Here is a 23,570-nt window from a genome sequence, read left to right as displayed (position 1 = left end):
TAGTACCTGCTCTGTAGTGGTCCTGTGGGGGTCCTGATTATTGAAGAACAGGGTGAACAAAGTATGCAGAGAAACATGGACTACAGGCTGTGATTTTAGAACTTAGAAGTGCACCTCCTTGTAGGTGGAGCTGATGAAATGGACAAAGAGTGTAGAAACGTAGAGGTGGTTTATGTTATGGCTGAATGGTGTATATCATTGCTGTCATGACAAACCATCATGTTTCTAGAAATTTCAATGGTATTTTCCAAATATTTTAAAGCATTTTCTATTTCTCCATTCATGTTGAGATTTTATCCACTGCAAAGCAAAGTTGGAAATTTTTAAATGCAGTAAAAGTACTACTACTACTAATAAAAAATAAATGGAGAGGCAAGATTCTGACAGCAAGAATATGTAATGATGATAATGATAAAATAGTGATAAATCTTTTTTTTTGTTTGTTTGTTTTCTTTAGGTACTATCTTGCCTTACGACACCTTGTATGTACCTTCTACCAATCAGTGTCTCAGGCCATCAGCGTATTCATAAACATTCCATGTAATTAGTTTCTGTAAAGGAGCTTTCAGATGCATTAAAGGGCGAATCTACCAGATTTTCAAACTTTCTCTTTGGCTAAGATGTAAACAAAGTCATTCAGAGCAGTCTGGTGTGAAATGCTCCATTCTGAATAAACTTACTGAGCCAGAATTGTTCGCAGTGGTGGTGATGGGAATCAGACATCAGCAATTGGTGCAGTTCTCTCATAATACCTCTGAAATCTCCCTCACTGAAAGTTATTACATTAGACAGTTACGGATGTGGAGCTTGATGTCTGAGACATTGTTCTGTCATGGTTTTGAGATCAGGTTTTGGCCTAAAATGATTTTTTTAATGCATTCATGGTGGAGGTGACATGTAGTGTGTTCTAAGGTAGTATAGTCCCTTTAGTAGTTTCTGTACAGTGTACTGTTTTACATCAAACCTCTCTGTATGAAGATAAAATAGGGAACCTACCCTGTTTGTACTGTATACATAACGCTACACCATATAGCTTTAGAAGAGCACACAGAGAAACTTGGACAAAATACTGTCAGAAACTGCACAGTAGTGAGAACTGCTTTAAATGCTTGTGACAATTGCCTTCTACCACCAGGGGGCACAGTGACACACCTGTACATGAGCCAAATACAAATACCAATTCAAAACTGAGTTGTCTATTTGCCCATGCCTAGCACGAACCTGTAAGCCTAATGGACTTCATTAGCCTGTATTCCCCGATCAAATTCTCTTAAAGACACATACTGGCATCTGTAGAGTGTATTATTCTGAAATGGGCCCTTTTACATTAATGAATTTGCTGGAAGAACGCCAGGAGCAGCAGCAAAGTAACCGTTACAGAGAGAGATTCAGAAGCTAAATATGTAAGAAGTAGCCAGATACACTCATACTGCACTTAAAAAGTCCATTACAACTGTGGCCAAGACAACTTAAGCCTTCACTTATGCTTATTGACCCATAGGGAGACTATGTTTAGGCCTTTATGTATTTTTAGAGGTAAGTTCTGATGTTCTAACATCCGCAATGGTACCTTTTCATTTTTTTTTGTATATTACATTTACAACATTGAAATAATGTCATATAAAAAAAAGAAAAAACACTCACCCTCTGTGTGACCCCCGTGGATCCATAGGACATGGCTAGACTCGGCTTGGTCTAACGCTGGGATAGCATGCAGCCTGGGACGGATGTGCTGCTGGAGAACTTCATTTAATGATCACATGACGGTCACAGATACTCAATTGTTCCTCGTTCCGCCTGATAAGACCATACGCAGGATTATAGCCAGCAGTGCTGAGGTTGTTTCTCAAAAATGTTATTACTTCTATTACGTTCTGTCACTTCTGTAAAGTTATTTCATCTCTCAGCCTGTAATGGGATTACTTTGCTTATTACATACAGGAAAAAGCTATTTCACCAGCCTTTACTTCTAAGCTACTTTAACATACATACAAACCTCTGTCAAGTGGAAAGTACAAGGAATCACAGCCAATTATCCTTTCAGTAGTATTTCAAAAATAGCCAATCAGAGTCAACATCATTTCAAAGCCATGTCACCATCCCTGCTACTACTCTGAACTAAACATAGCCAGTAATGCTTAGTTATAATTATGCGCTTGGCATATATTATTTGAAAACTCAAAAACTAAGCAGCAGAACATGTAGTTTATAATCAGTGGCTCTAATAAAAATCTGTACGAATAAAATAGTGTAACGCTTACCACCCAGTCCGCTTCACTCAGAGACAAGCATCAATATTTTACTTAGCCTCTGGCATTTGAAACATGAGTGAAAATCAAGTCTGGACCTGTTTAGGTGGGAATGAAGGACTTCAGTATGGGCAGAGGAATTGGTGTGTGTATATGTATATATTTGTATATACATGCCCTGGTCAACTGTAAATGCTATTACTGTGAAATGGAAGCATGCAGGAGCATCAACAGCTCAGCAATAAAGCAATAAACCACACAAACTCAGAGTGCTGAAAAACATGATGCATAAAAGTTCCTATCCTCTATTGCATCACTCACTACAGAGCTCCAAACTACCTCTGGAAGCAACATCAGCACAAGAGCTGTGTGTCGGGAATGGCTTCTGAGCAGCTACACACAGGCCTAAGATCACTATGCAAAATGTCAAGCGTCTGCTGCAGTGGTGTAAAGCATCCCATCACTGGACTCTGAAGCAGTGCAAATGTATTCTCCAGCAATCTGCAATTGACAAACCTAAGTTTGGCAGAGGCCAGGAGAATGCTACCTACTGGAATGCATTAATGCCAACAGTAAACTTTGGTGGAGGAGGGATAATGGGCTGGGGCTTTTATTCAGGGTTTGGGCTCAGCCCCTTCGTTCCAGTAAGAGATGAAGTTAAACAGGACTTATTATGCTTTTCTGGTTTTTCCCTTTCCTTTAGTGTGTTATATAGCTTTTTGTGCATGTAAATGGTCTGCAAAGTTACAAAGCCCAAAGAACAGGCCACCAAGTGCCTTGTTGGAATCCCAGCTCTTTGTTACAATATTATGCATTCTCGTAACAGAATCCTTACTGCCTGCCTACTGGCAAGCTTGGCAAACCCTCACACTATGTACAACTACTGAAGGCCAGAAAGAGTTTGTTCTGATTTTCAGGTTCGAACTCTGGTTCAAAATGACATTGGCAGAACCAACACCATTTTAAGAATGACCACAGCAATGATTACAGCTGCTCAGGAGAGAATAGCCTGTCTGCAGACTGCAAGACAGGGGCAAAACCTGTAGCAGGATGAGATTACTGCTTTCAACTGCTCTGGTGGTTGCCCAGTCAGAACAGAGTGGGTGAGCTGACCAATCAGAGCACACCAGGCTCACTGGGATAGGCGCTTAAAGACACAGGAGCTCTAACAAAGCATTTCAGACAGAGAGTGAATACAGATGTACAGTATGAGAAACATAATGTGTTTTTGGTACACTGAAGCATGAATATCTATTCCAGTAGACCCAGAAATGGAATTTTGATTAGTCAATAACAAAACAGAATTTTGTGAGTTCAGGGATCTTTAACAGCGAGTTTCAGGTTAACATGCAGTCTAATCAGATGGACAGATTGCTTGCGACTCTGGAATGGTGGAAGGTTGTTTCGAGTTTTGGGCATAACTTACACTTCTTAGGTTTGTAGAGACAAAGCACATCATAATCATGGCTAGTAACTTGCTCATTTAACCAGTCACATTTAGCAGGCTGAAGAATCTCCACAAGGGGGTGCTCTTAACATTCAAGTAGCTTTCATGAACTTGTTAATGTCCTTGTTATCTTTACATGCTGTAAGTTAAAAAAACATCCCCTTGTGTCCCCCATGGTCATTATACAGTCTACATGGTGGTGTTCATGACCCAAGTGCAGTGCACAGGCACAGGTAGTGCATGCATAAGTAAAATGCATTAAAATCTCATAAAGTCAAAAGTCAATAACCGTGGTGCTATTACAAGAATGCAAACTGTAATTCCTTACAGGAAAAAGTTGTTACATTACTACAGTGTTTTGCTTTGTACGATATTTCCTCCAAAACTGAAAGCCAGCTTTGAAACAACTGCTGCAGTGTTTGCAGACCTTGTTTGCAGTGATTTATGTGAAGGCGGATGTGCCAAGTTTTCATTGTGTTAGATCTTATGTGGACGTTTAGCAGGTTTATGGTATGCATAGTTCCTCTTGGCACCCAAGTTGTTTACTTTTTTTAAATAGTAGAGCTATTGTCAGCCAAGTATCGACAGGATTTACCCCAGACTGGATAGATTCTTTAGTAGCACTTTTCTAGGTTTCTGTTTGTGCCCTAAAATGGTCTCTTTGGTTACCTTTAAGGAGCGACCATAATACTCCACTGTGAAGAGTACAATACTCCATTGATATATGATGTTTGGAATTCCTGTGCCATGTGTAACATTTCAAGATGCAGCTTTTTACTGACTAGTCACTTAGCCTGACCACAAGAAGGTCAAAAATAGAGCTCTACCATCAAGGACAGTCTATTTATTTACATACACACATTTAAACAATATACATACGTCTTCATAATTCCACATAGAATTTGTTAAAGTATTCATTCCCAGAGTATTAATCAAGAAAATCTTTTGAAATTCTTTAATGTCAGGTTTCCCTGGGTACTGACCACTCACTGTGAAAAGATAATCAACATAAATACACTCAGAATCAGTAGCCTCTTGTTCATCCTGAAAATGTAATATAAATCCCTTAGAAAATATAACCAGATGGAGATTTTATGAAAAAAGAAGGTCAGTTGGCTGGACAGCTTGGAAGGCTATTCAATTGAAGCCGGCACTCCCATGGCCTTCAGCTGGCAGCGCAGACGAAGAAATGTTGAGACACAATTTCAGTGCTCTGTTTCAGGTCTTAATAAATAATGAGGCAGTAAAATCCAAGAATTTCAAAGCAAATGTCCCATCATTTCCAGCCAGACACTTTGTAGTGTTACATTCACTAAAGGGCAGAGGGATCAGACCTGCTCCACCAGCTCATGTCATGTTGCAAAATGTGGGAAACACAAATCAGTCTTGACATCCTAGGAACTGCTGCAATGGCAACGCTCTTCAAACAAAACTGCTGTAGGACTGTATCCACGTAAAAAATATGATTTAATTGCACATCCTGTCAGTCTGAGTGGTGGGAAAGCCGTGGCACTGTTTCAGCAATTCCTGAACGTGGCATTAGTAGATATTGCTAGCATTTTAACTGGGCATGTCCTTAAACAGAAAGCCACCATTCCAAGATATATATCTGCAGACCTGGAGAGCCAACAGTTCTAGAGCAGTAGATTGAAGTTTCAAGGCATGACATGGCTTAGACTTTTGCCCACTAACGTCTTGTGCTGGCATAACACTTAGGTAGTTAACTGGCTAGCATAACTTTTAAATGTCCTGTAAACCTCCACTTGATAGTCGCATCGATCATTTCAGGATGTCTTCCTTTGTATTAAAGAGTTTATCATTTATTTTTGTTAATAATTAGGTTAGCTACCTTGACTTAACCGTACCTGCTAGGGTTGCAACATCAGCCCTGTAAAATGCTGGTACAACTCAAGCCATGGCTTGATCTGAAGTGGATAGATGTCAGGTCAGTTAGAGAGCCTAACCTTTAAGTCACCTTTTTGAGGTCCTACCTAGTTCCTAATTCCCAAAATTCCTTTCCCAAAAACTGTTGCTACGTTGAAGGTAGGCTAACTAATCAAACCCATTCTTTTTATGCGGATGATATGACTGGATAAAAATCCAGGAATATAATTATTTTTTTACCTGTACAGGCAACCAAAAATATGGACAATCCAGGGAAATCCTGATGGGTGGCAACCCTGGTGGCTTCAGTAACAGGTGTTCTAACTGCAAATTATGCAAGCCTAAAAACAACAACATGCCCTAAAACTGCAAGTATAGAACTGCTGCTGATTGGAGTCAGACATTATGGGCGACTATTCCAGCTTCACACATGACTCACCCTTTCATCTGTTTCACACTTGTTTTGTGAATTAGTAGACTCTGTCTGGTTCATAGTGGGGGATCCCCCTGATCTGCTGCCCTCTGTTGACCGTCTCAAAGAGATGCTTCCCTGTAGGGGGAGCTTTGAGGAGTCAAAGGCCAGAGGAGGGATGGTGTTTACCAGGATGACCTGCAGTGGCCTCCTCTTCTCCCGGTAATGGCATCGCATGTAGCGGGAAAATGCAGCTCGGTATGTCTTGTTGAATAGCGTATAGACCAGCGGGTTGACGGCGGATGAGAGGTAGCCCACCCACACAAAGACATTTAGCAGTCCAGCCATGAGTGTTGGGTCACAGGCTGAGGAGTCACAGACCACTGCCATGACATTGGTGATGAAGAACGGGCACCACATGATGACAAACAGGAAGAAAACCACACCCAGAACCTTGGAGGCCTTTTGCTCATTGCTGATGGACTGCATGGTGCGTCGGCCAAAGGGCCTGGAGGTCCCAACAATGGAGTCAGGACAGAGGGATCCCCGGGCAAAAAGACGCTCAGAGGACATTGAGCCTCTCGGCAGCAGCTCCAGCATGGACAGCCATTTGGGACGCACCATGAGCTGGTCCAAGCACATTGTAGCCTGGCTCTGCAGAGCACTGATAGTAAGGAAGTATGTAACCACCATGATGAGGAGGGGCACAAAGAACGCCACGAAGGAACCGACCAGAACAAAGCTGTTGTCTGTAAGCTGGCAGCTGCCATCCTGGTAGACTTTGGAGTGGTCGTGGAGGCCAAGGACAGGAACTGGCATAGATATTCCTAGAGAGAGAGTAGATCTTCAGATATTTGTCTGACATCATTTCTCAAATATTTGTTGGGATTGGATACACCTGTAACAATTTTTACCTACATTTACCTTCACTTTCATACTTTTATCATCACTTAATTTTGTCAGGCTGCTCTTGAAAATTTTAGGCCCAGGCCCTTAAGTGGCAGAACTGTCTAAGTGTTGGCCCTATAGTCATGACATTGCAGGTTTGACTCAGCCATAATGGTGCCACAGCCGTAATTGGCCTCATTCTCTCTCTCTCTTTGGGTTGGTAGGATGGCCCTGATGTTGTATTAGAGGCAGTTCAAAAAGATGAAGTGTCTCAGAGGAAAAATACTATCCCTTACCTTCCCAGCCTGGTAGCATAATATGAAAGGGGGAGACCTAGCTAGCAGGTGGAACTGGCAATGACCAAATTGGGCTGAAAACTGGGTAAAATCTAAAACAAAAAGAGTCAATTAAAGCTGCACAAGATAGAGATTTGGTGAGAGGGCATATAATAATATACAGCCTTGGTTCTGAAGTACAACAGTCTCAACTTTGAATCTCAGAATTATCTGAAGTTCTCCCATGGAACAAAAATGTCTTTATGATTATGAACAGTATACATTCAATCATTTGTCTCCAAATGTTTGACTGGAACTGTAGGTCAATAGGAGAAGAACAGAGAGTAAAAGAAGAAACCAACAACATGGCATGCTCACCTACTGAGATGGTCCAGGCTGCAGTGATCTTGACCCGGGCTCGGGCGCGGGAGTTGCTGCGGCTGTGTTGGATGGGATTGCGGATGGCGATGTAGCGGTCTAAAGAGATGGCACAGAGGTGCATGATGGAGGCCGTGGAGAACAGTACATCCAGGTAGATCCAGACAGGACACAGAGCAAAGGGGAAGGGCCATGTGTAATCTGCAAGGCAGGCATAAAGAGACACTGTCAAGACATTCCTAACATGGGGCAGATTTGCTCAAAAATGTTGCATGTTAAATTTGTCCAGTTTACTTTTTGTCCAGCAGAGGGTGCTGAATTTGTGTAGCCCAGGTCTTTTTAGCTCAAGTGAAGAAACTGTTTATGTGTGGTTTTATTTGGAAATAAGATCAACAACTGGATTAAAGTTTTGTTTTTGCCCTGTCAGAGATGATGCTTTTGTTCTTTCATGACTGAGCCAGCAAAAAATTATATTACAGTTTTATTTGACAAGTGTAGTTAATCAGCCAAGCCATGGTGTCTGAAGTTTGCTTTGAGCTATGAGGCCAGTGCAGCTTAATAGTGAAGTGTTTAGCATGTAGTCATGTAAGCAAGACTATTTTAAACTACTTAACAACTTGATGTGCTTTGAGGCAGGATATATATATATATATGGTGGATCATTCTCAGAACTGCAGTAACACTGATGTGGTGGTGATGTGTTATTGTGTGTTGCGCTGGTCTGAGTGGATCAGGCACAGCCATGCTGCTGGAGCTTGTAAACACCTGAGTGTGACCACTGGACTGAGAATAGTAAACCAGCCAAAAACATCCAACCAATAGTGTCCTGTGGGCGGCGTCCTGTTAGCACTGATGAAGGACTAGAGGATGACCAACACAAACTGTGCAGCAGCAGATGAGCTGTCGTCTCTGACTTTACATCTACAAGGTGGACCGATAAGGTAGGACTGTCTAATACAGTGGACAGAGAGTGGACAGTGTTTAAAAACTCCAGCAGCACTGCTGTGTCTGATCTACTTGTACCAGCACAACACACACTAACACACCACCACCACGTCAGTGTTACTGTAGTGCTGAGAATGATCCATCAACCAAATAGTATCTACTCTGTGAGGGTCCTTGGGGGTCCTGACCACTGAAGATCAGGGTAAAAGGGGGCTAATAAAGTACACAGAGAAACAGATGGACTACAGTCTGTAATTATAGATCTACAAATTGCACCTATATAGTAAGTGGAGCTGAAAAAATGGACAATGAGCGTAGAAACAAGGAGGATATATATATATATATAGGAAAGTCAAGCTTTTCTCTTTTCTCATGACTTGTGACCATTTGAGCACTCACACTTATTTTCCATTTTTTACAGTCCTCATCCCAGTGCATGCAGGCTAATCTGCTATTTATAGGAGTGAATGATGATATTGTTTAGCTGTGAAAGGTCCCAAATGACTTGAGGATTTCTAGCTCATTTCAAAGTGCCTTTATCTTATTATGACTTGTCATCACTTGTCAATCATCGTTCTTGGTGTGAAAATGTCCTACAAGCTGTATCAAAAACCATAAACGTTCTGTATATTGGAACAGTAGATGGGAATTTTTTCACAATATCAGTCATAATATCAGTAACAGGCAATTAAGGCAAATAAAAATACTTCGGTGTGTAATTAATTTTAGCTTCTCACACACCAGAGCAAATCACTGCCTGCAACCCACCAGAGGAAACTGTGCTATAACCTTTATAGAGTTAGACTTGAAATTGTGGAAACGGGGGACTAATATCCAAAAAATTGCTGATGCACACTTCTTCTTTGTCAGGGCGCATTACATCACGCAGGCCCACAGCCTGTGGATCTAAAATAAGTACTGCCTTCTCGGCTAACCCCTGGAGATGATTCATCATCTGAGACGGGGTTGGTTTTCCTCACTGACAAACCAAGCACAAAAGTCTTACGAGGATTAGCACGCTGCGCTGCTGAATAGAAAGAGGAAGCATCTGGGGCAGGCGGGGTGAGAGAGATCCCAACTCTCCCTTCTTTGCTTTGAACTTTGGAAGATTATGCGTCCAGAGAGACTGGGTGGGAAGGCAGCGTTGGGGAAGACTTGAATGTGGAGAACAGCTATTGAGTTCATGGTAGCCTTTCAGTAACTCTGTGGAAAAGGCTCTGAAGGATCCATGAGTACATGAAACTCTCCTCAGCACAGCAGGCTTAACTTAGAGCGCCCCTAAACATGTTCACGGTTCCACATGAATTCAATTACTCTGACACTGTTAGATAAGACTATTACATCATGGACATACTTGAAGATGTTGTCACAATCCACAATGTGTATCATGATACTTAGTTTTTAAATTGGAACAGACAAAGTGCACCAGCACAACACTAGTGATGCCTAAAAATGACTATCAAACACAATACAGTGATTTTTTTATTCAGTATCTCACGCAACACTGCACATCACTACATCCAATTAAACAAGGCCTGATATACTCTCTTGGGCTCCTGGCTTTGTCAGGATTCAAATGTGAGATCTCCTGAGAGTACACCAAAGCCTTATACAGCTACACTACATGGGGGCCCTGATTAAATCTCTTTTTAATAAAACATGCAGTTGGTCAGTGTTAAGTATGACACTAAAATTATACCCATTATATGCTAAAAATAGCTTATCCAAAAATAATCTAGAGAAAATGAGACTCCTAACATCGTCCAAGATCTGGTAGACCATCAAAACTGCCCCCTTGTGTGAGAAGACAACTCAGCACTATGAGTCTGTGCTCTCAGGACAATGTACTGACCACTGCAGTCCAGACACCGCAGTTTATCATCACTGATTGTGTTTGGGATTAACTGCACCATGAGAAGCGGAAAACACAACCAACTTCTAAGACTGAACTTTGAACGTGTGGAATACATTAAAAAGGTTTCTTTGAAAAACTGAATGCACGTCTCCTAAAAAGAATGGAATCTGTGATACTAAACTGTTACATTAAACATTCAGCAAAGCTTGAATGAAAAATGTGAGATATAAATATAAAAAAAACTGTGTGGGTGTGGCTTGTGAGCACCCCCCCCCAATTTACTCCCCAATTTACTCCCCAATTTACTCCCCAATTTATCTGTATCCAATTTGACCCACTAATTACAACTCACTTAATCCCATGATACCACTGGTGCTAAGAAGGCGAAGGCAGGCACAGGCTTCCTCTGAGACCTGCGAAGCGCCAACGCGTCTTTTTTTGAACTGCTGCTCATGCAACGTCATTGGACAGCCTAACATGCTCAGAGGAAAACACCAAACACCAGTTCTGTTACATTAGCTAAGAGACGCCTGTACTAGCTAGCACCATGCTGAGAAACAGGGGGGGTGGGGGGGTGGGTTCCAGCTCCCCTGAGAAGGATAAGCATTAGATATTGTGTGTGTGTGTGTGTGTGTGTGTGTGTGTGTGTGTGTGTGTGTGTGTGTGTGTGTGTGTGTGTGTACAATATATCTGAACATAACGGCAGCACTATAACCATTGTGAATCACTGTGGTGTCAACCAATCATAACTGCTAGCCTAGCCACTGATTTTAGGCTAATGAATGCAGCCAAATAGCATTAGCGTAACTCTTACCACAGTTGTTGAACAAAATCACTTTTTTCCTTATCAAAGATGCGCTGCATATAAAGAAAGTCAGAGAAAAGAAGTATCTAGATAGCAAGGTAGCTTTTAGCTTGTTGTCTTTCTCTTCTGATATATAATTTCTGTTTTTTGAGTAATACATTCTGTCCATTGTACTGATGATTTAAAGACATTTACCACAGGAATATGATCGAAACAAGAGATTTTGCTTCTTAGCAGTTAGCCATTTCGCTAAAAAAAACACCGAAAATCCACACCAAAGCAGTTGTACTTCGCCAAAAGTTCTGTCCACCTTCAAGATACAGCAAATGGGGTTTCTTAGTCTTTAATCCAGATAATCTTGCTAGAGCCTGTGTTTGTAACAGAAATAGAGGTGGCTATTTTTTTTCCATTTTGTCATGAATATCTCTTTAGTAATATGCCTTTAGATCAAAATCTCTTCAAGATATTGAAAAACATATACTGAGTCAGGTCATCTGCACTTTTGACTGGTACTGTAGTGGACAGCTAAGGAAACAGTGAAGGGCATAATAGACAGAAATAAAAATAGTGATGGACATAGAGGACAGGAAAGAGAATAATGATGGACGCTGGGTACAGGGAAGTGAATAGTGATAAACACAGCAGACAGAAGCGAGAACAGTGACTGACAGCCTGTAGGGTTTTATTTTGTGCTTTGGCTCCACTATATCATGCCTCTGGAGCGTGACCGTGTCAGCATGTCGTAAACCAGCTGTTCATGTTTAATATAACTTATCTTTACATGATCAAGGCCTGCAGTGTTTCCTGTGAAATTGGTCAAGGCAGCAGATTAATTATTCATCTTCACTTACGGCAAATCTGTCAGTTGGCCACTTCAGCCCATCTCTCACTGCACCAATAACGTTCGGCGTTCAGTTCACTGGAAGTGGCTCTTTCCCTGTCCACAGGCCGAATTATTCAGATCATCAAACCAAGTGTCAGCATTACTTCTTTCCTCGTGCTCATAGAGCACAGAGGAGCATCATTACAGCTTAATTAATCCAACATCAAAGAGATGCAGGGAGGAGGGGGAGGGATTACTCCGCCCTCGCGAGAACACAGCTGGGCTAATTCCAGCCACTCCACAAGGCCAAAAAAAGATTGATTATGCGCCCAAACACACCATCCACTTATCACATGGATTGCATCATTATTCCTCACGCTTGGATTTTACATCTGCATCGGTGAGAATGTGCACTCTGATCCTAGTGATCCTGATACTGAGAAAATAACAACACCAAGTGGGGGTGGCAGCAATATGGCATCATGATACTTCAAGAGATTTTCACAATAAATAATATGCACCACAACATGTCAGTTTTCTGAGGTTTGATAAGTTGGAACTATAAAAATACACGAGTAGTGCCACATTTAAAAAAATACTATCAAAAACTAACAAGACAATGACTTTTGTTCACGTTTCACACGCAACACAGATCTTAATCCAATTAAACAGGCTTAAATATGTTCTCTTTATAATGAAACCTGCGTTTGTTCAGTGTTTATTTAAATACTGATGATATCCACAGAATGCTCAGAAAATAATACTGAGGTGTAATGGAACGTAATTTTTTCCAATAATGAATAATATCATCAAACTGCCCACCTCTAGTACCAAGTAGGAGGGAGCAAATATGGCAAAAGTATAACATCATAATACCTAAAGGCATTTTCACAACACACGATATTTAGTTTTACTGAGGTTTGCAAATTATTGTGGTGCCACATATAAAATATTGTTACAAAAATCTATGCACAAAGCAAAAAATATGTGATGTTTCATTCTAAAATGCCGTTTATTAATTTGTAACAATTTTGGGTAAAACACGTTTTTGAAAAGTAAAACAGCATACATGTGCACATATTTGCTCTTATTCAAAATATATCTGCAATGTATGTAATGTTGTAAAATACAACTGTAAAATATTACTTATCTGTACTGTTTTTGAATATTTAAATATATGCACATTATGCACATATATGTCAATATATTATATAATAGCATTTTTGTGATTTTTCACAAAGGTTTTTGACATCATTTGAAAAGTCCTGTTGTCCTTTACATTGTGTGTCAATTTCATGATGAATGGACCAAAAGAAACGGCCCAAAATGACTTGGAAATAATTCTGGTTCCATTGACTTACATGAAAAGTAAAGTAAGTTTTTTCCTTCTCCTATAAAGTTACTATTTTGAAGATATGAAGTACTGTTTTGCGATGTGTTAACAAATATAGAAATATATTACAAAATTGACACACATGCACACATACACGTATATAATATATATATATATATATATATATATATATATATATATATATATATATATATATATATATAAAAGGGAAAATTGGGAAAAATCTAATAAAAAATGTATAAAGTAAGATGATGTCATATGGGGGTGTTATCCAGTCAGCAGTTACTATGCAACTGATGTAGTTATTATACACTGGTTGTAGTTGTTTAGAGCCTCTCTATAATTAATCTCAATCTGTCTACAAGAAATCGGGTAATAAAAACATCATATCGCTCATTCCTTATATTAAGTGATGTCCTCAAACAGTCATTTTAACATATTTGATTTAATAAAGTTAAATGTGAACATGAAGTGGTGTGGTGGGTAGCACTGTCGCCTCACAACAAGAAGGGCCTGGGTTCAATTCCCCGGCTGGGTGACCAGGGTCCTTTCTGTGTGGAGCTTGCATGTTCTCCCCGTGTCTGCGTGGGTTTCCTCCCACAGTTCAAAGGCGTGAAGTCAGGCCAGATGGACATGCTAAATTGCCCCTAGGTGTATGTCTGTCTGTCTGCCCTACGATGGACTAGTGACCTGTATTCTGCCTTCTGCCCAATGACCACTGGGATAGGCTCCCGCAACCCTGAGGAAGAAATGGCTTAGAATGTGTGTGTGTGACAAATGTTAGGATAGAAACTACTTGTCCCTGCACCCTCTACCTGCCTTCTCTATTTACCAAATCATCCATTTTCACTGCAGAAATCACAGAGATGCTCCTCTGATGTGCAGAAGAAGACCTTTAAAAGCTTTAAAAGCATAACTTGGTGTCACTGCTGGTATCAGAATATCAGGCTTTGTATTGCTTGTTATCGGATCAAAAAGAAACTCGTTGAGAAAACTGCTCTGTTCTAAGGGCTGGAGATTTTTCTTGTGGCCTGTCAGGTGGAACACATTTGAGGGTCTTTCAGCAAGAGCATGCGTCCCACTTCCCATTCAGACTGATGCCGCCAGTCCACACTCACACTAGCACAAACACATTCCAGGCCACTTTGGTCCGTCTGAAGAACAACATCTTTCTTTTCCTTCCTAAACTGTTGATTCCTCTGTAAGTAAACAAGTCTCTGGCATTTTCCTCTCTTTCTTTGACCCACTGGGAAGAGAGCTGTGAACAGCTGTGACATTGTTTCTACATCTGATCAGCAGAAAACTAGGATATTAATAATTACATTGAGGAATGATGGGATGTTTTTGTGTTGACTTTTTTATTCTAGTCATTAAATCTAAAATCTAACGTAAATCTAAAATCTACGTTACGCATTTGGTTTCAAAATGTGTTGAGCCTTTATTCAGCTGCTCTCTCTCTCCTGACACTCTTTCTTTCTCACGCACATGCAGTCATGTGCAAAAGTTAGGGCACCCCTGGTCACATGACATATTGTGTTCATTTTCTAAGTCAAAATAAGATACACATCCTCTACAGAACCCACTTCTGCACGTTAATGCAAGATTGCTGAATTTTTACATATTGGAAAAGAATAACATACAATTTGGCCTGTGAAAAAGTTATGACACATTTTATATTTTATGGTTTATTTTCAATTATTTTAAACCCAGAAAACAAATAGAAATTGTGAACTATATTTAAGTGTATTCCTTGTGGAGGATGTGTCAACTTATTCTCACTTTTTAAATTTTTTTACTTAGCAATTCAGTAAATGTCCAGATTTTCCTTCTTTAGTTTATCACTGGAGCCAAGAGGCTAACGTTGGTAACAGACACTAAAAGTCAATAGTCACCCAAATCCTTTCTGTAAATACATCCTCAAAAGCTTCTCCCAACATGGTCAAGCCACATACAGCTTTTCATTAAGGTCATTCAGACTGGTCAGTTTAGTTTAGCACACAGTGTGACTTACTGTGACCTATAAAAATGAACCAAACTTCACCGTGTAGCTGAATACGGGAGCCATATTATAGAACAAGTGACACTCATTTGCATGCATTCATGACGCATACAGATGCTACAGATTATGTTTATAATTTCTGATGTTTCTGTTTATAAACTGTTAATGTTAAATTTTCAAATTGTAGATATATGTTTAAAAATAGGAACACAACACCTGCTGACTAAAATATTGTGTACAGCTATACAGTGAAGTTGTGCATTTTGGTATAACGCATTGACATTTACGGCATTTGGCAGATGCTCTTATCCAGAGCGACTTACAATTTGATCATTTTTACACAGGTAGGCAAAGTTAGTATTAGGAGTCTTGCCCAAGGACTCTTATTGGTATAGTGTAGGGTGCTTACCCAGGCTGAGGTTAAACTCCAGTCTACAGCATAGAAGGCAGAGGTGTTATCCACTACACCACACCAACCACCGTTCCTTTCATAGTTCACAGTTAGTCGTATTTTACACTAAACCACACTCATAAGTCTGAATGATCTTAATGAAGACCTTAGTGAGCAGGTTGAGAGAACTGCTAAGGATAAATAATTATATACAGAAATATTTCGGTGACTATTTGCTTTTATTGTTTGTTAGCAATGTTAGCTCCAGAGCTAAAGCCCAGCACAAAATTTGGACCAACCATGTCATGGCTGATTGACTACATCTAGGTGGAAAATTGTGAAAAAAACAGACTTTTTTGCTAAACCATTCTTTTCAATCTTAATAATCTACAAATTTTCAGAACAGCATTTTCCGTAACTCACTGTAAAGTATCGTCACCATGGCAACAGGCATGACCAGCAGGCCCAGGAGCATGTCCGTGATGGCCAGCGACATCAAGAAGTAGTTGGTGGCGTTCTGCAGCTTCCTCTCCAAGCTCACTGCCATGATGACCAAGATGTTCCCTGTTACCGTGACGATGATGGCCAGCAGGATCAGCAGTGCCACCCAGTTCTTCTGCGTGGAGCCAGAGGTCACACGAAGTGACCCCAGAGTCACGTTTCCATCCTCGCTGCTGCTGCAGTTGTTGGAGTTGTTACCCAGAAGCTGACAGAGGTCAGTGGTAATAGCAGATGACCTGAACTCGCCCGTACTCCTGTTCAAAGACGTCATGCCAGCAGTCCTCACTCGATGTCCCTCGTCAGACATGGTTGCCCGGTGTTAATGTGATTAGCTGGTCCACAGTCCAGGGGAACACACCATAGAACTCGACTCAGAAGTGAGATAACAAAATGCAGCTCAGACGCGTCCAGTCCATTGTGGAGAATCTCAACTCTACAGAATATTCACATCAGAGGCTCTTTGATGAGGCACACCTGGTAAAATAGATGGATATATATATATTCATCCATCCATCCATCCATATATATATAATAATGTTGTGAGTACTTCTTCAAATGTAAACAGAACATATTGTGATATATTTTCAATACATCACTATTTTCTATGGGTATGCAGGACATGTGAGAGTTAAAGCAGAATGTATACAGGTTAGGATGGCGGGTAGCTACAATGGTCAGTTGGGAGAGATTAAGAGAGAAGACTGGATGGGCAGATAAGAGACAGAGAGAGATGTATTCATTCAGACAGGCTGAAACCCTGAGGTGATTTCTCCTCACACATCTGAAGCTGTCCAAGTACAAAGCAAGTAAACAATAAGCACATGCACAGACACACAGATGCCCACACATATGCATACAGTGCTTTGCAAAGTCAGAGACCATTTAGCATCCAGTCAAAACAGCCTTTAGGTACATGTTTTCGGGAGATATGATATAAGATAACTCACTTTTATAAAGAAAATAAGTGACAAAACAGGAGACGCTACAGAGGAAATGGGACTCTAAACAACCACATGCAAGACCTGATAGACCACCATTACTGCCCCCAACAGATAAGCAGCACTTAAAGCTTTCATCTTTGAGAAAGAGGAGAAAATCAAGTTGCGTCGGATCTGAAAACATCCACAGGTGTTTCTGTCCATCCTTCCACTGTGAGAAAACAAGTCAACATTATGGGTCTGAAAGGACGTGTAGCTGTAATAAAGCCACTGGGAAATTAAAAAAAACATTTAAAGAATGTATGCAATTCAAACAAACAAGCTGCTGGTCTTCAGAACAATAAACCGACCACTCCAGAGTCCACACCCCAACATCTCTGAATGTGTTTGGGATTACTTGAATTGTAAGGAGCAGAAAATGTGACCAACTTCTAAGACTGAACTTTCAGATATCCTGGAGAAACTGAAAGCAAGTCTCCTGAAAAGAATGGGAGCTGTAATAAAAACAAAGAGTGGACAAAGTGAATAGGGAAAAAATGATATTATATTTAGTTGCTGAGGTTTCTGCATAATTTTCTGTTAAATTATGTTTTCAGGTTTTTTCCCTCACATTGAAAAATGAACTTAATGTACTTAAAGGCCATTTTGACTGGAAATGAAATGAAATGAATGGTGGTCTCTGACTTTTGCATTGTAGACATTTAGTTATTATACTATATGATGAACCTTTTCCAGAAAAATTTCAAAACGTCTCTTCAACAAAATTCAAATGATAAAGTCAAATGAACACCAAGTGAACCTTCTGGGGATGCATCAATATGTCAATTGTGGGCCAAAGCTGATATTTTTCATATACACACTAATATTGATATTGATACATGGACATTTAAAAAATTACATTGCATAGAAATTAGGTTTATTTGTAGAGGGTTACAAATGTAGTTAAATTAATAAAATACTGGCATTATATCACAGCAGCCCAGCATCACCTGAACATTCTACCCTGCTGGCGTACAATAAATACATCATTACAATATATTATAATAATGAAGAACGTGTCAGACCTCCTTTTTGAGACACTAATACAGTGCACGTGTCATGGCCCAAAAACTTCCGTGAAATCAGTCCCAACACTTTTAACTTCTACATTTCCTATTTCAGGCATATTTTATGTTTTTTTTCTGACTCTTCTCTTAGTTTTAACAAAACAAAATACATATTGCACACAGTGTAGCTTACATAGTGTAGCTTCAAGTCCTCAAAAATCTCAGGTTTATTATACTTTGGGCCCATTGACAGGCCCTGGGCATTAAAGGGGTTCAATGTTATTTTGACTGAAAATTAAATAAATGAAGGGTGGTCCCTTAAGTGATTATACAACATGATCAACCTGGTCTATACAAATTGAAAAAGCACTCCTCCACTAAATTTTTTTCAAAGTTTTTAAACCCCCAAATAGCTAAGAATATTGTCTATATATAGATAGATAGATAGATAGATAGATAGATAGATAGATAGATAGATAGATAGATAGATAGATAGATAGATAGATAGTCAGAATGCTTAATCTTTACTATGAAAACTAAAAGAAACCCCTAAATGAGAATTCATTCAAAGACTTCAACCCCCATAACAGCAACTAATCAAGGCAAATGAACACCAGACTGACCTTCAGAGTTCCGCTGCATTCAGGAGTGTTCCTCAAGCCATGAGGTGCTTTCTGGTGTTTTCCAGTCAGCAGTAAACTCGTCTCTCCAAAGCTGGAAGAAACGCAGCCAGAGTGCAACAGTAAGATAAACTCACTGCAGAATCCACTTCTCTCTCTCTCTCTCTCTCTCTCTCTCTCTCTCTCTCTCTCTCGCTCTGCACCTCCCTCCTACCTCTCTCTTCCATCTCTCCATCCCTCTCTCACACTCACTCGCTCACTCACTACTTCTTCCTCTCTTAATTTCTCCCCTCTCTCTCTCTCCAGTTCTCTCAGCCTCTTCAATCCATGACTGAAGGCAGATTGTTTGAGCTCTCTCCAGAAACACTTGCCTTAGAGTTCTCCTTCTGGCACAGTTCAACCGAGACAAAGACACTCGCACGCCTTTACACACACACACACACACACACACGTGCGTACATATGTGCACACACACTTTTCCATCCTCATATTTATAGAGTCTCAGAAGCTATTTTTATCATTCCTTCATTCTTCTCTGAGCGCTAATCCCCCCCCACCCGCCTTGGCAAAAACAAGAAAAAAAGATAAAAAAAAAAAAACAATCTAAATGGGTCAGATTGAGAATCCCTGCATACATCATGAACCAAACACCTCATTCAGTACCTGTGATCAGCTCACTGAGGTCACATTCATGCAGGAAATGGCTTGAGACTGAGGTGATGACCGTATGTGATGGTGAAGATGTGGCGTTCCCCGGCGCAGGAGCTAAAATAATCCGAGTTAGTCAACCATTTTTCACCTAACAGCTCTGTCATCACAAGATATTACAAATGTATTATTAATACGTATGATGAATCAATATTTAATATTGCCTAAAAATACATTTCGGCTTTCTACTTTCTACTGTTTCTATTAAAACAGGGGGGAAAAATGACTTCTTGCACGCCTGTGCCTCTCCTGGGCCAAAAAAAGGGATAAAGAAAAGTAAAAGAATGAAAGGGGGTGTGAATGGGCGAGAGGCAGTATATGAAAGAAAGACAGAGAGAGAGAGAGAGAGAGAGAGAGAGAGAGAGAGAGAGAGAGAGAGAGAGAGCTCTCAGTCTCAGTTGCGTTACTCTCTGTTGTTGTCACTGTGCAGCACTGTCAGTGTTAGAAATGGAACGCAGGCTGAAATGTGCTTGAAACTGAAAAAAGCTAATAGAGCCTGAAGTTTTGCACATTGACCTTCCTTGCTTTACTGATGTAGTAAAAATATCTACAAAATATCTACATCACTGTATAATTACAGTCAGTTACTATAGTTACAGTAAATTACAGTTACTCACTCTTAAAAAAGACAGTTCTTCAAAGATTATTTAATAAAGAGAGTGCTTCTACATAGAACCACAAACACGCAAAGAACCCTTAAAGGGTTCTTTGCATCTTGGAATGGTTCTTGAGATTGATGGAGAATGTATCTATATTGAAATTAAAGAACGTATTATTTTAATGTTTTAAAATATTGGAAAAAGTTATTCCAAGCAATTTGTGAAAAGCAAAGACTCGAAACTCGAGTCGGCTGAGTCAGAGCAACATGCATGTGAACAAATTCACTTGCATTGAAAGACGATGAGTCTCAGGATTAAATCGGCCACAACTTCTTTATTACTCAACTGATTTTCACCTAATTCATTTTGTTGCACAGACTGCTCTCGGTAGCTTTTATTTCTTTAATAACTTTGATTGTGGACCAGCAGGAAAGTATTCAGTCTGTTGGAATTTTCCCATTCCACCTTAAATGGTGCAGCTTCAGGCACCAGAAAGTGACTGCTGCACCATTTAAGGTGGAACAGGAAAATTAGAACAAGAAGCTGCTATAACTTACCACCACAAAGCTTTAACCATCATTGTAAATAAATAACTAATATAAAAAGTTAAGTTCATCTGAACAGACTATTGCATGAAATAAGCTTAATATAAAACCAGAGGAAAAATACTCACATCAACAGGTTCTCTGAACATCACCAACCACACAGCCATATCTAAAAACATCACACAAATAATACGCATCACACAGATATGAGTGTGGATCACTGAGTTCCCTCTGTTATATAACCCTATCCCACATTCTGAGGCCAATATTCTTGAAATAGTTTAATTTTGGACAGTATCTTTCTTAAACCGCTGCTCTGTAATGGTAAAGAATGCAGTCCAGCAGTGATGTTGACCGCCCCAAAATGGCAGTGCTATTTATGTGGTTGGCTGGACCCAACACAGCATCTAGGTATGTATATCTATGACTCAGCCCTAATTACTCAGTCCTGGCTCTCCAGGATGCCTAGCAGGTTGCCTGGAAGCCTGGATGTCACACGGTGTGGCTGTGGCCAAGTACATCTATCTAATAAAGCACAATCGCTTAGCGGTTAACGCTACAGTATATTCTGTGAAAATAAGTCACTAATTCAATGATTTGATACATTACTGCCAGAAACAGAGAAGAAGAAGAAGAAAAAAAACATATGTTTTATTTTTTTCTCGTCAACCTGGCAGGAATGGGCTTCCATATGTTTTCAACTTCATTACTCGGGGCAAATGCACTGCCGGTGTTTTGTACATCCCTCTCCTGTGTCTGTTTTTAGCTAGTCTACTGAATGAAAGTAACTTTGTTTGTCTCTTGACACTGTTAGCCTGGCTTCCATAAGGTGCAACAGCAACATTTAATTTTTTCCAATTCAGGCTAACAACCAGGTGAGGGGGAGGAAGGAGGAAGGCAGAGGAGTGGAAGAGCAGCAGTGGAGGGAGGATGACAGACAGCAGGCAACAGCAGAAATAGACCCTCTGTCACTTCCCTCACCTGCTTCTATCGACATGTCGGTGCTGACAGACGAGTCTAGAACCCGCAGAGGTTTCTCATTCGGGAAACTCACTGTGTGAAAGAGTGTGTGTGTGTGTGTAGTGTGGCCGCTGGCTGTGCTGTAATTGCTCACCTGGGAGCAGATAGACACAGGCACAGGCCGCTGCTGCCTCGATGTTTACCACTGCGGGCATGCGGAACTCCGTTTGATGTGCTCAGGAGTTCTCGTGGCACATGGCGCTACAAAATTCAACCCTGTCGTCTGCAGTAGCAGCCTCTACACTACTGGTCAGAACTCTTGCTGCAGAACAACTCAAACACAAATTCAGGTAAAAGCCTGGTTACTTCAGTAAATTGATGGCTCAAGCAGTACAAGTAACTTTCTGAAACAATAAAAGTGCTGTAGTGTTCACCGCTATTAAAAGAGACACAGCTTTCATACATGTTGTGGTGCTGTTCTTGGCCACAGCTATGCCAAACAAAAGCAGAGTCTTCTCTGAAAGCTCGCTCTAAGCCTTAGCTTGCCTGACTCTCAGCTCTTTGGGTCTTGATTGACTCTTAGTTCTTTTTGCTCTACACACAATTCCCCCGGGGGGGGATGAGCCTCACCCAAGAATCCAAGGCAAAATAACCCAGTGAATAAACGCTGAAGAACAATGACACAAACTAACATGTAAAGCAGTCCTTGAGCACATTATGGTACTAAAGTATCAGGTCAAAAACTACTTAAGGGGGAATCTCACCAATTTTTCAGAATATCCACAAAATTCAATAATTGAGATTATTGGCCAGGGTCCTCTCTGTGTGGAGTTTGCATGTTCTCCCCATGTCTGCGTGGGTTTCCTGCCACAGTCCAAAGACATGCAGTCAGGCCACTGGACATGCTAAATTGCCCCTATGTGTGAGTGTCTGTCTGTCTGCCCTGCGATGGACTGGCGACCTGTCCAGGGTGTATCCTGCCTTCTGCCCGAAGCCTGCTGGGATAGGCTTCAGCATCCCCCCGCGCCCCTGACGGAGAAGCGGCTTTGAAGATGGATGGATGGATGGATGGAGATATGAATTTCAGGGTAGTTTGTTGTGAGATTATTACATATAGCAGTGGTAGTGATAAGAACCAGGGGTCACGAGTTCTAGAACACAAATACAGCCATTTTACATATTTGTATCTTTTCATAATCTAATGTTTTAAAACAGAACAATAAAATAAAAAGTCTGGAGACGAGACTGGGTATGTGGAGAAAAATATAATTGAATTATGGTACAGTTATGCTCCCTGACTAAAGGTATGCCACCACAGTGACATAAGGGGCTGCCCCAGTGACAGTTTCTGACCTTAATTTCTGCAAGTGTAGTGAACATTCACATATGCATTTATAAATGAATGTTTAATGAATATGAATGAAATGGTGATCATTTTTAATTTTTAATTTTTAAATCTGAAAAGGACCTACACATACCTCCCCATCATGCTTTAAAGGCATTAAATATCTGGTTCCTATCGCAACCACTGTGAACAATTCTAACTGTACGTTTCTCTAGAACGGAGCATTTTACATCAAATCACCCTGGATGGCTATGGTTATGTCATAAAGATAAAGTCATGCTAAAACATCAGTGGAATTCTCCTTTAAGCATTCAGAAAGAGCGACATGCACGCAAGTGTTATGATACCATACGCACGCACACACATCATTTTAATCTTGTTATTGGAACTAGGCCACCAGCAAACACGTCATGTACTGTAGGCGCTGGAACAAAGGCTAATTGAAGTTAATGTCTGCTTAATCTCCAAAAGTCAGATTTCCCAGGCCCACAAGTGAGTGCTCTTCCTGACTCCCAACCCAAAGCCTGCAGATCCTGCACCTGGTAGGGAAACGCTGCAGATTATCTCATAAATGCGCCATGGCGACACAATCAGCCGTGTCCT

General features: G+C 40.5%; 2 protein-coding genes across 4 annotated transcripts in view; both read right to left on the bottom strand.

Annotated features, from left to right (window-relative positions):
• atp7b (ATPase copper transporting beta) overlaps positions 1 to 1,735 on the bottom strand; it is a 38,414-nt gene extending 36,679 nt beyond the window's left edge. The window contains exon 1 of the mRNA XM_017702227.2: positions 1,645 to 1,735. Coding sequence (XP_017557716.2) covers positions 1,645 to 1,677 — 33 coding nt within the window. The 5' untranslated portion in view covers positions 1,678 to 1,735. The remainder of the gene's footprint in view (positions 1 to 1,644) is intronic.
• Positions 1,736 to 4,532: 2,797 nt separating this feature from the next.
• On the bottom strand, positions 4,533 to 19,526 carry htr2ab (5-hydroxytryptamine (serotonin) receptor 2A, genome duplicate b). Of its 3 annotated transcripts, XM_037536397.1 has the most exons (5): positions 19,474 to 19,502; positions 18,814 to 18,904; positions 16,129 to 16,680; positions 7,534 to 7,734; positions 4,533 to 6,819 (listed from the first exon to the last, which is right to left on the bottom strand). In XM_037536397.1, exons 3-5 carry the CDS (start codon positions 16,511 to 16,513, stop codon positions 6,005 to 6,007), a joined length of 1,401 nt encoding a protein of 466 aa, XP_037392294.1. In that variant the 5' UTR covers positions 16,514 to 16,680; positions 18,814 to 18,904; positions 19,474 to 19,502; the 3' UTR covers positions 4,533 to 6,004. The 3 variants fall into 3 exon arrangements, with proteins under 3 accessions (XP_037392294.1, XP_037392295.1, XP_017557610.1); XM_037536398.1 differs by lacking the exon at positions 16,129 to 16,680 and having other exon boundaries at positions 19,474 to 19,526; XM_017702121.2 differs by lacking the exon at positions 19,474 to 19,502 and having other exon boundaries at positions 18,814 to 18,915.
• Positions 19,527 to 23,570: the final 4,044 nt, after the last annotated feature.

Source organism: Pygocentrus nattereri, chromosome 30 (genome assembly GCF_015220715.1).
Source record: "Pygocentrus nattereri isolate fPygNat1 chromosome 30, fPygNat1.pri, whole genome shotgun sequence".
NCBI lineage: Eukaryota > Metazoa > Chordata > Actinopteri > Characiformes > Serrasalmidae > Pygocentrus > Pygocentrus nattereri.
This window is presented reverse-complemented; position numbering and strand designations above follow the sequence as displayed.

Coding starts and splice junctions, on each gene's coding strand:
- htr2ab (XM_037536397.1), bottom strand. CDS start 16,513: ATGTCTGACGAGGGACATCGAGTGAGGACTGCTGGCATGACGTCTTTG. Junction 7,735..16,128: donor CATGGTGACGATACTTTACA/GTGAGTTACGGA, acceptor CCTGCCTTGCAG/ATTACACATGGCCCTTCCCC. Junction 6,820..7,533: donor AGCCTGGACCATCTCAGTAG/GTGAGCATGCCA, acceptor CTCTCTCTCTAG/GAATATCTATGCCAGTTCCT.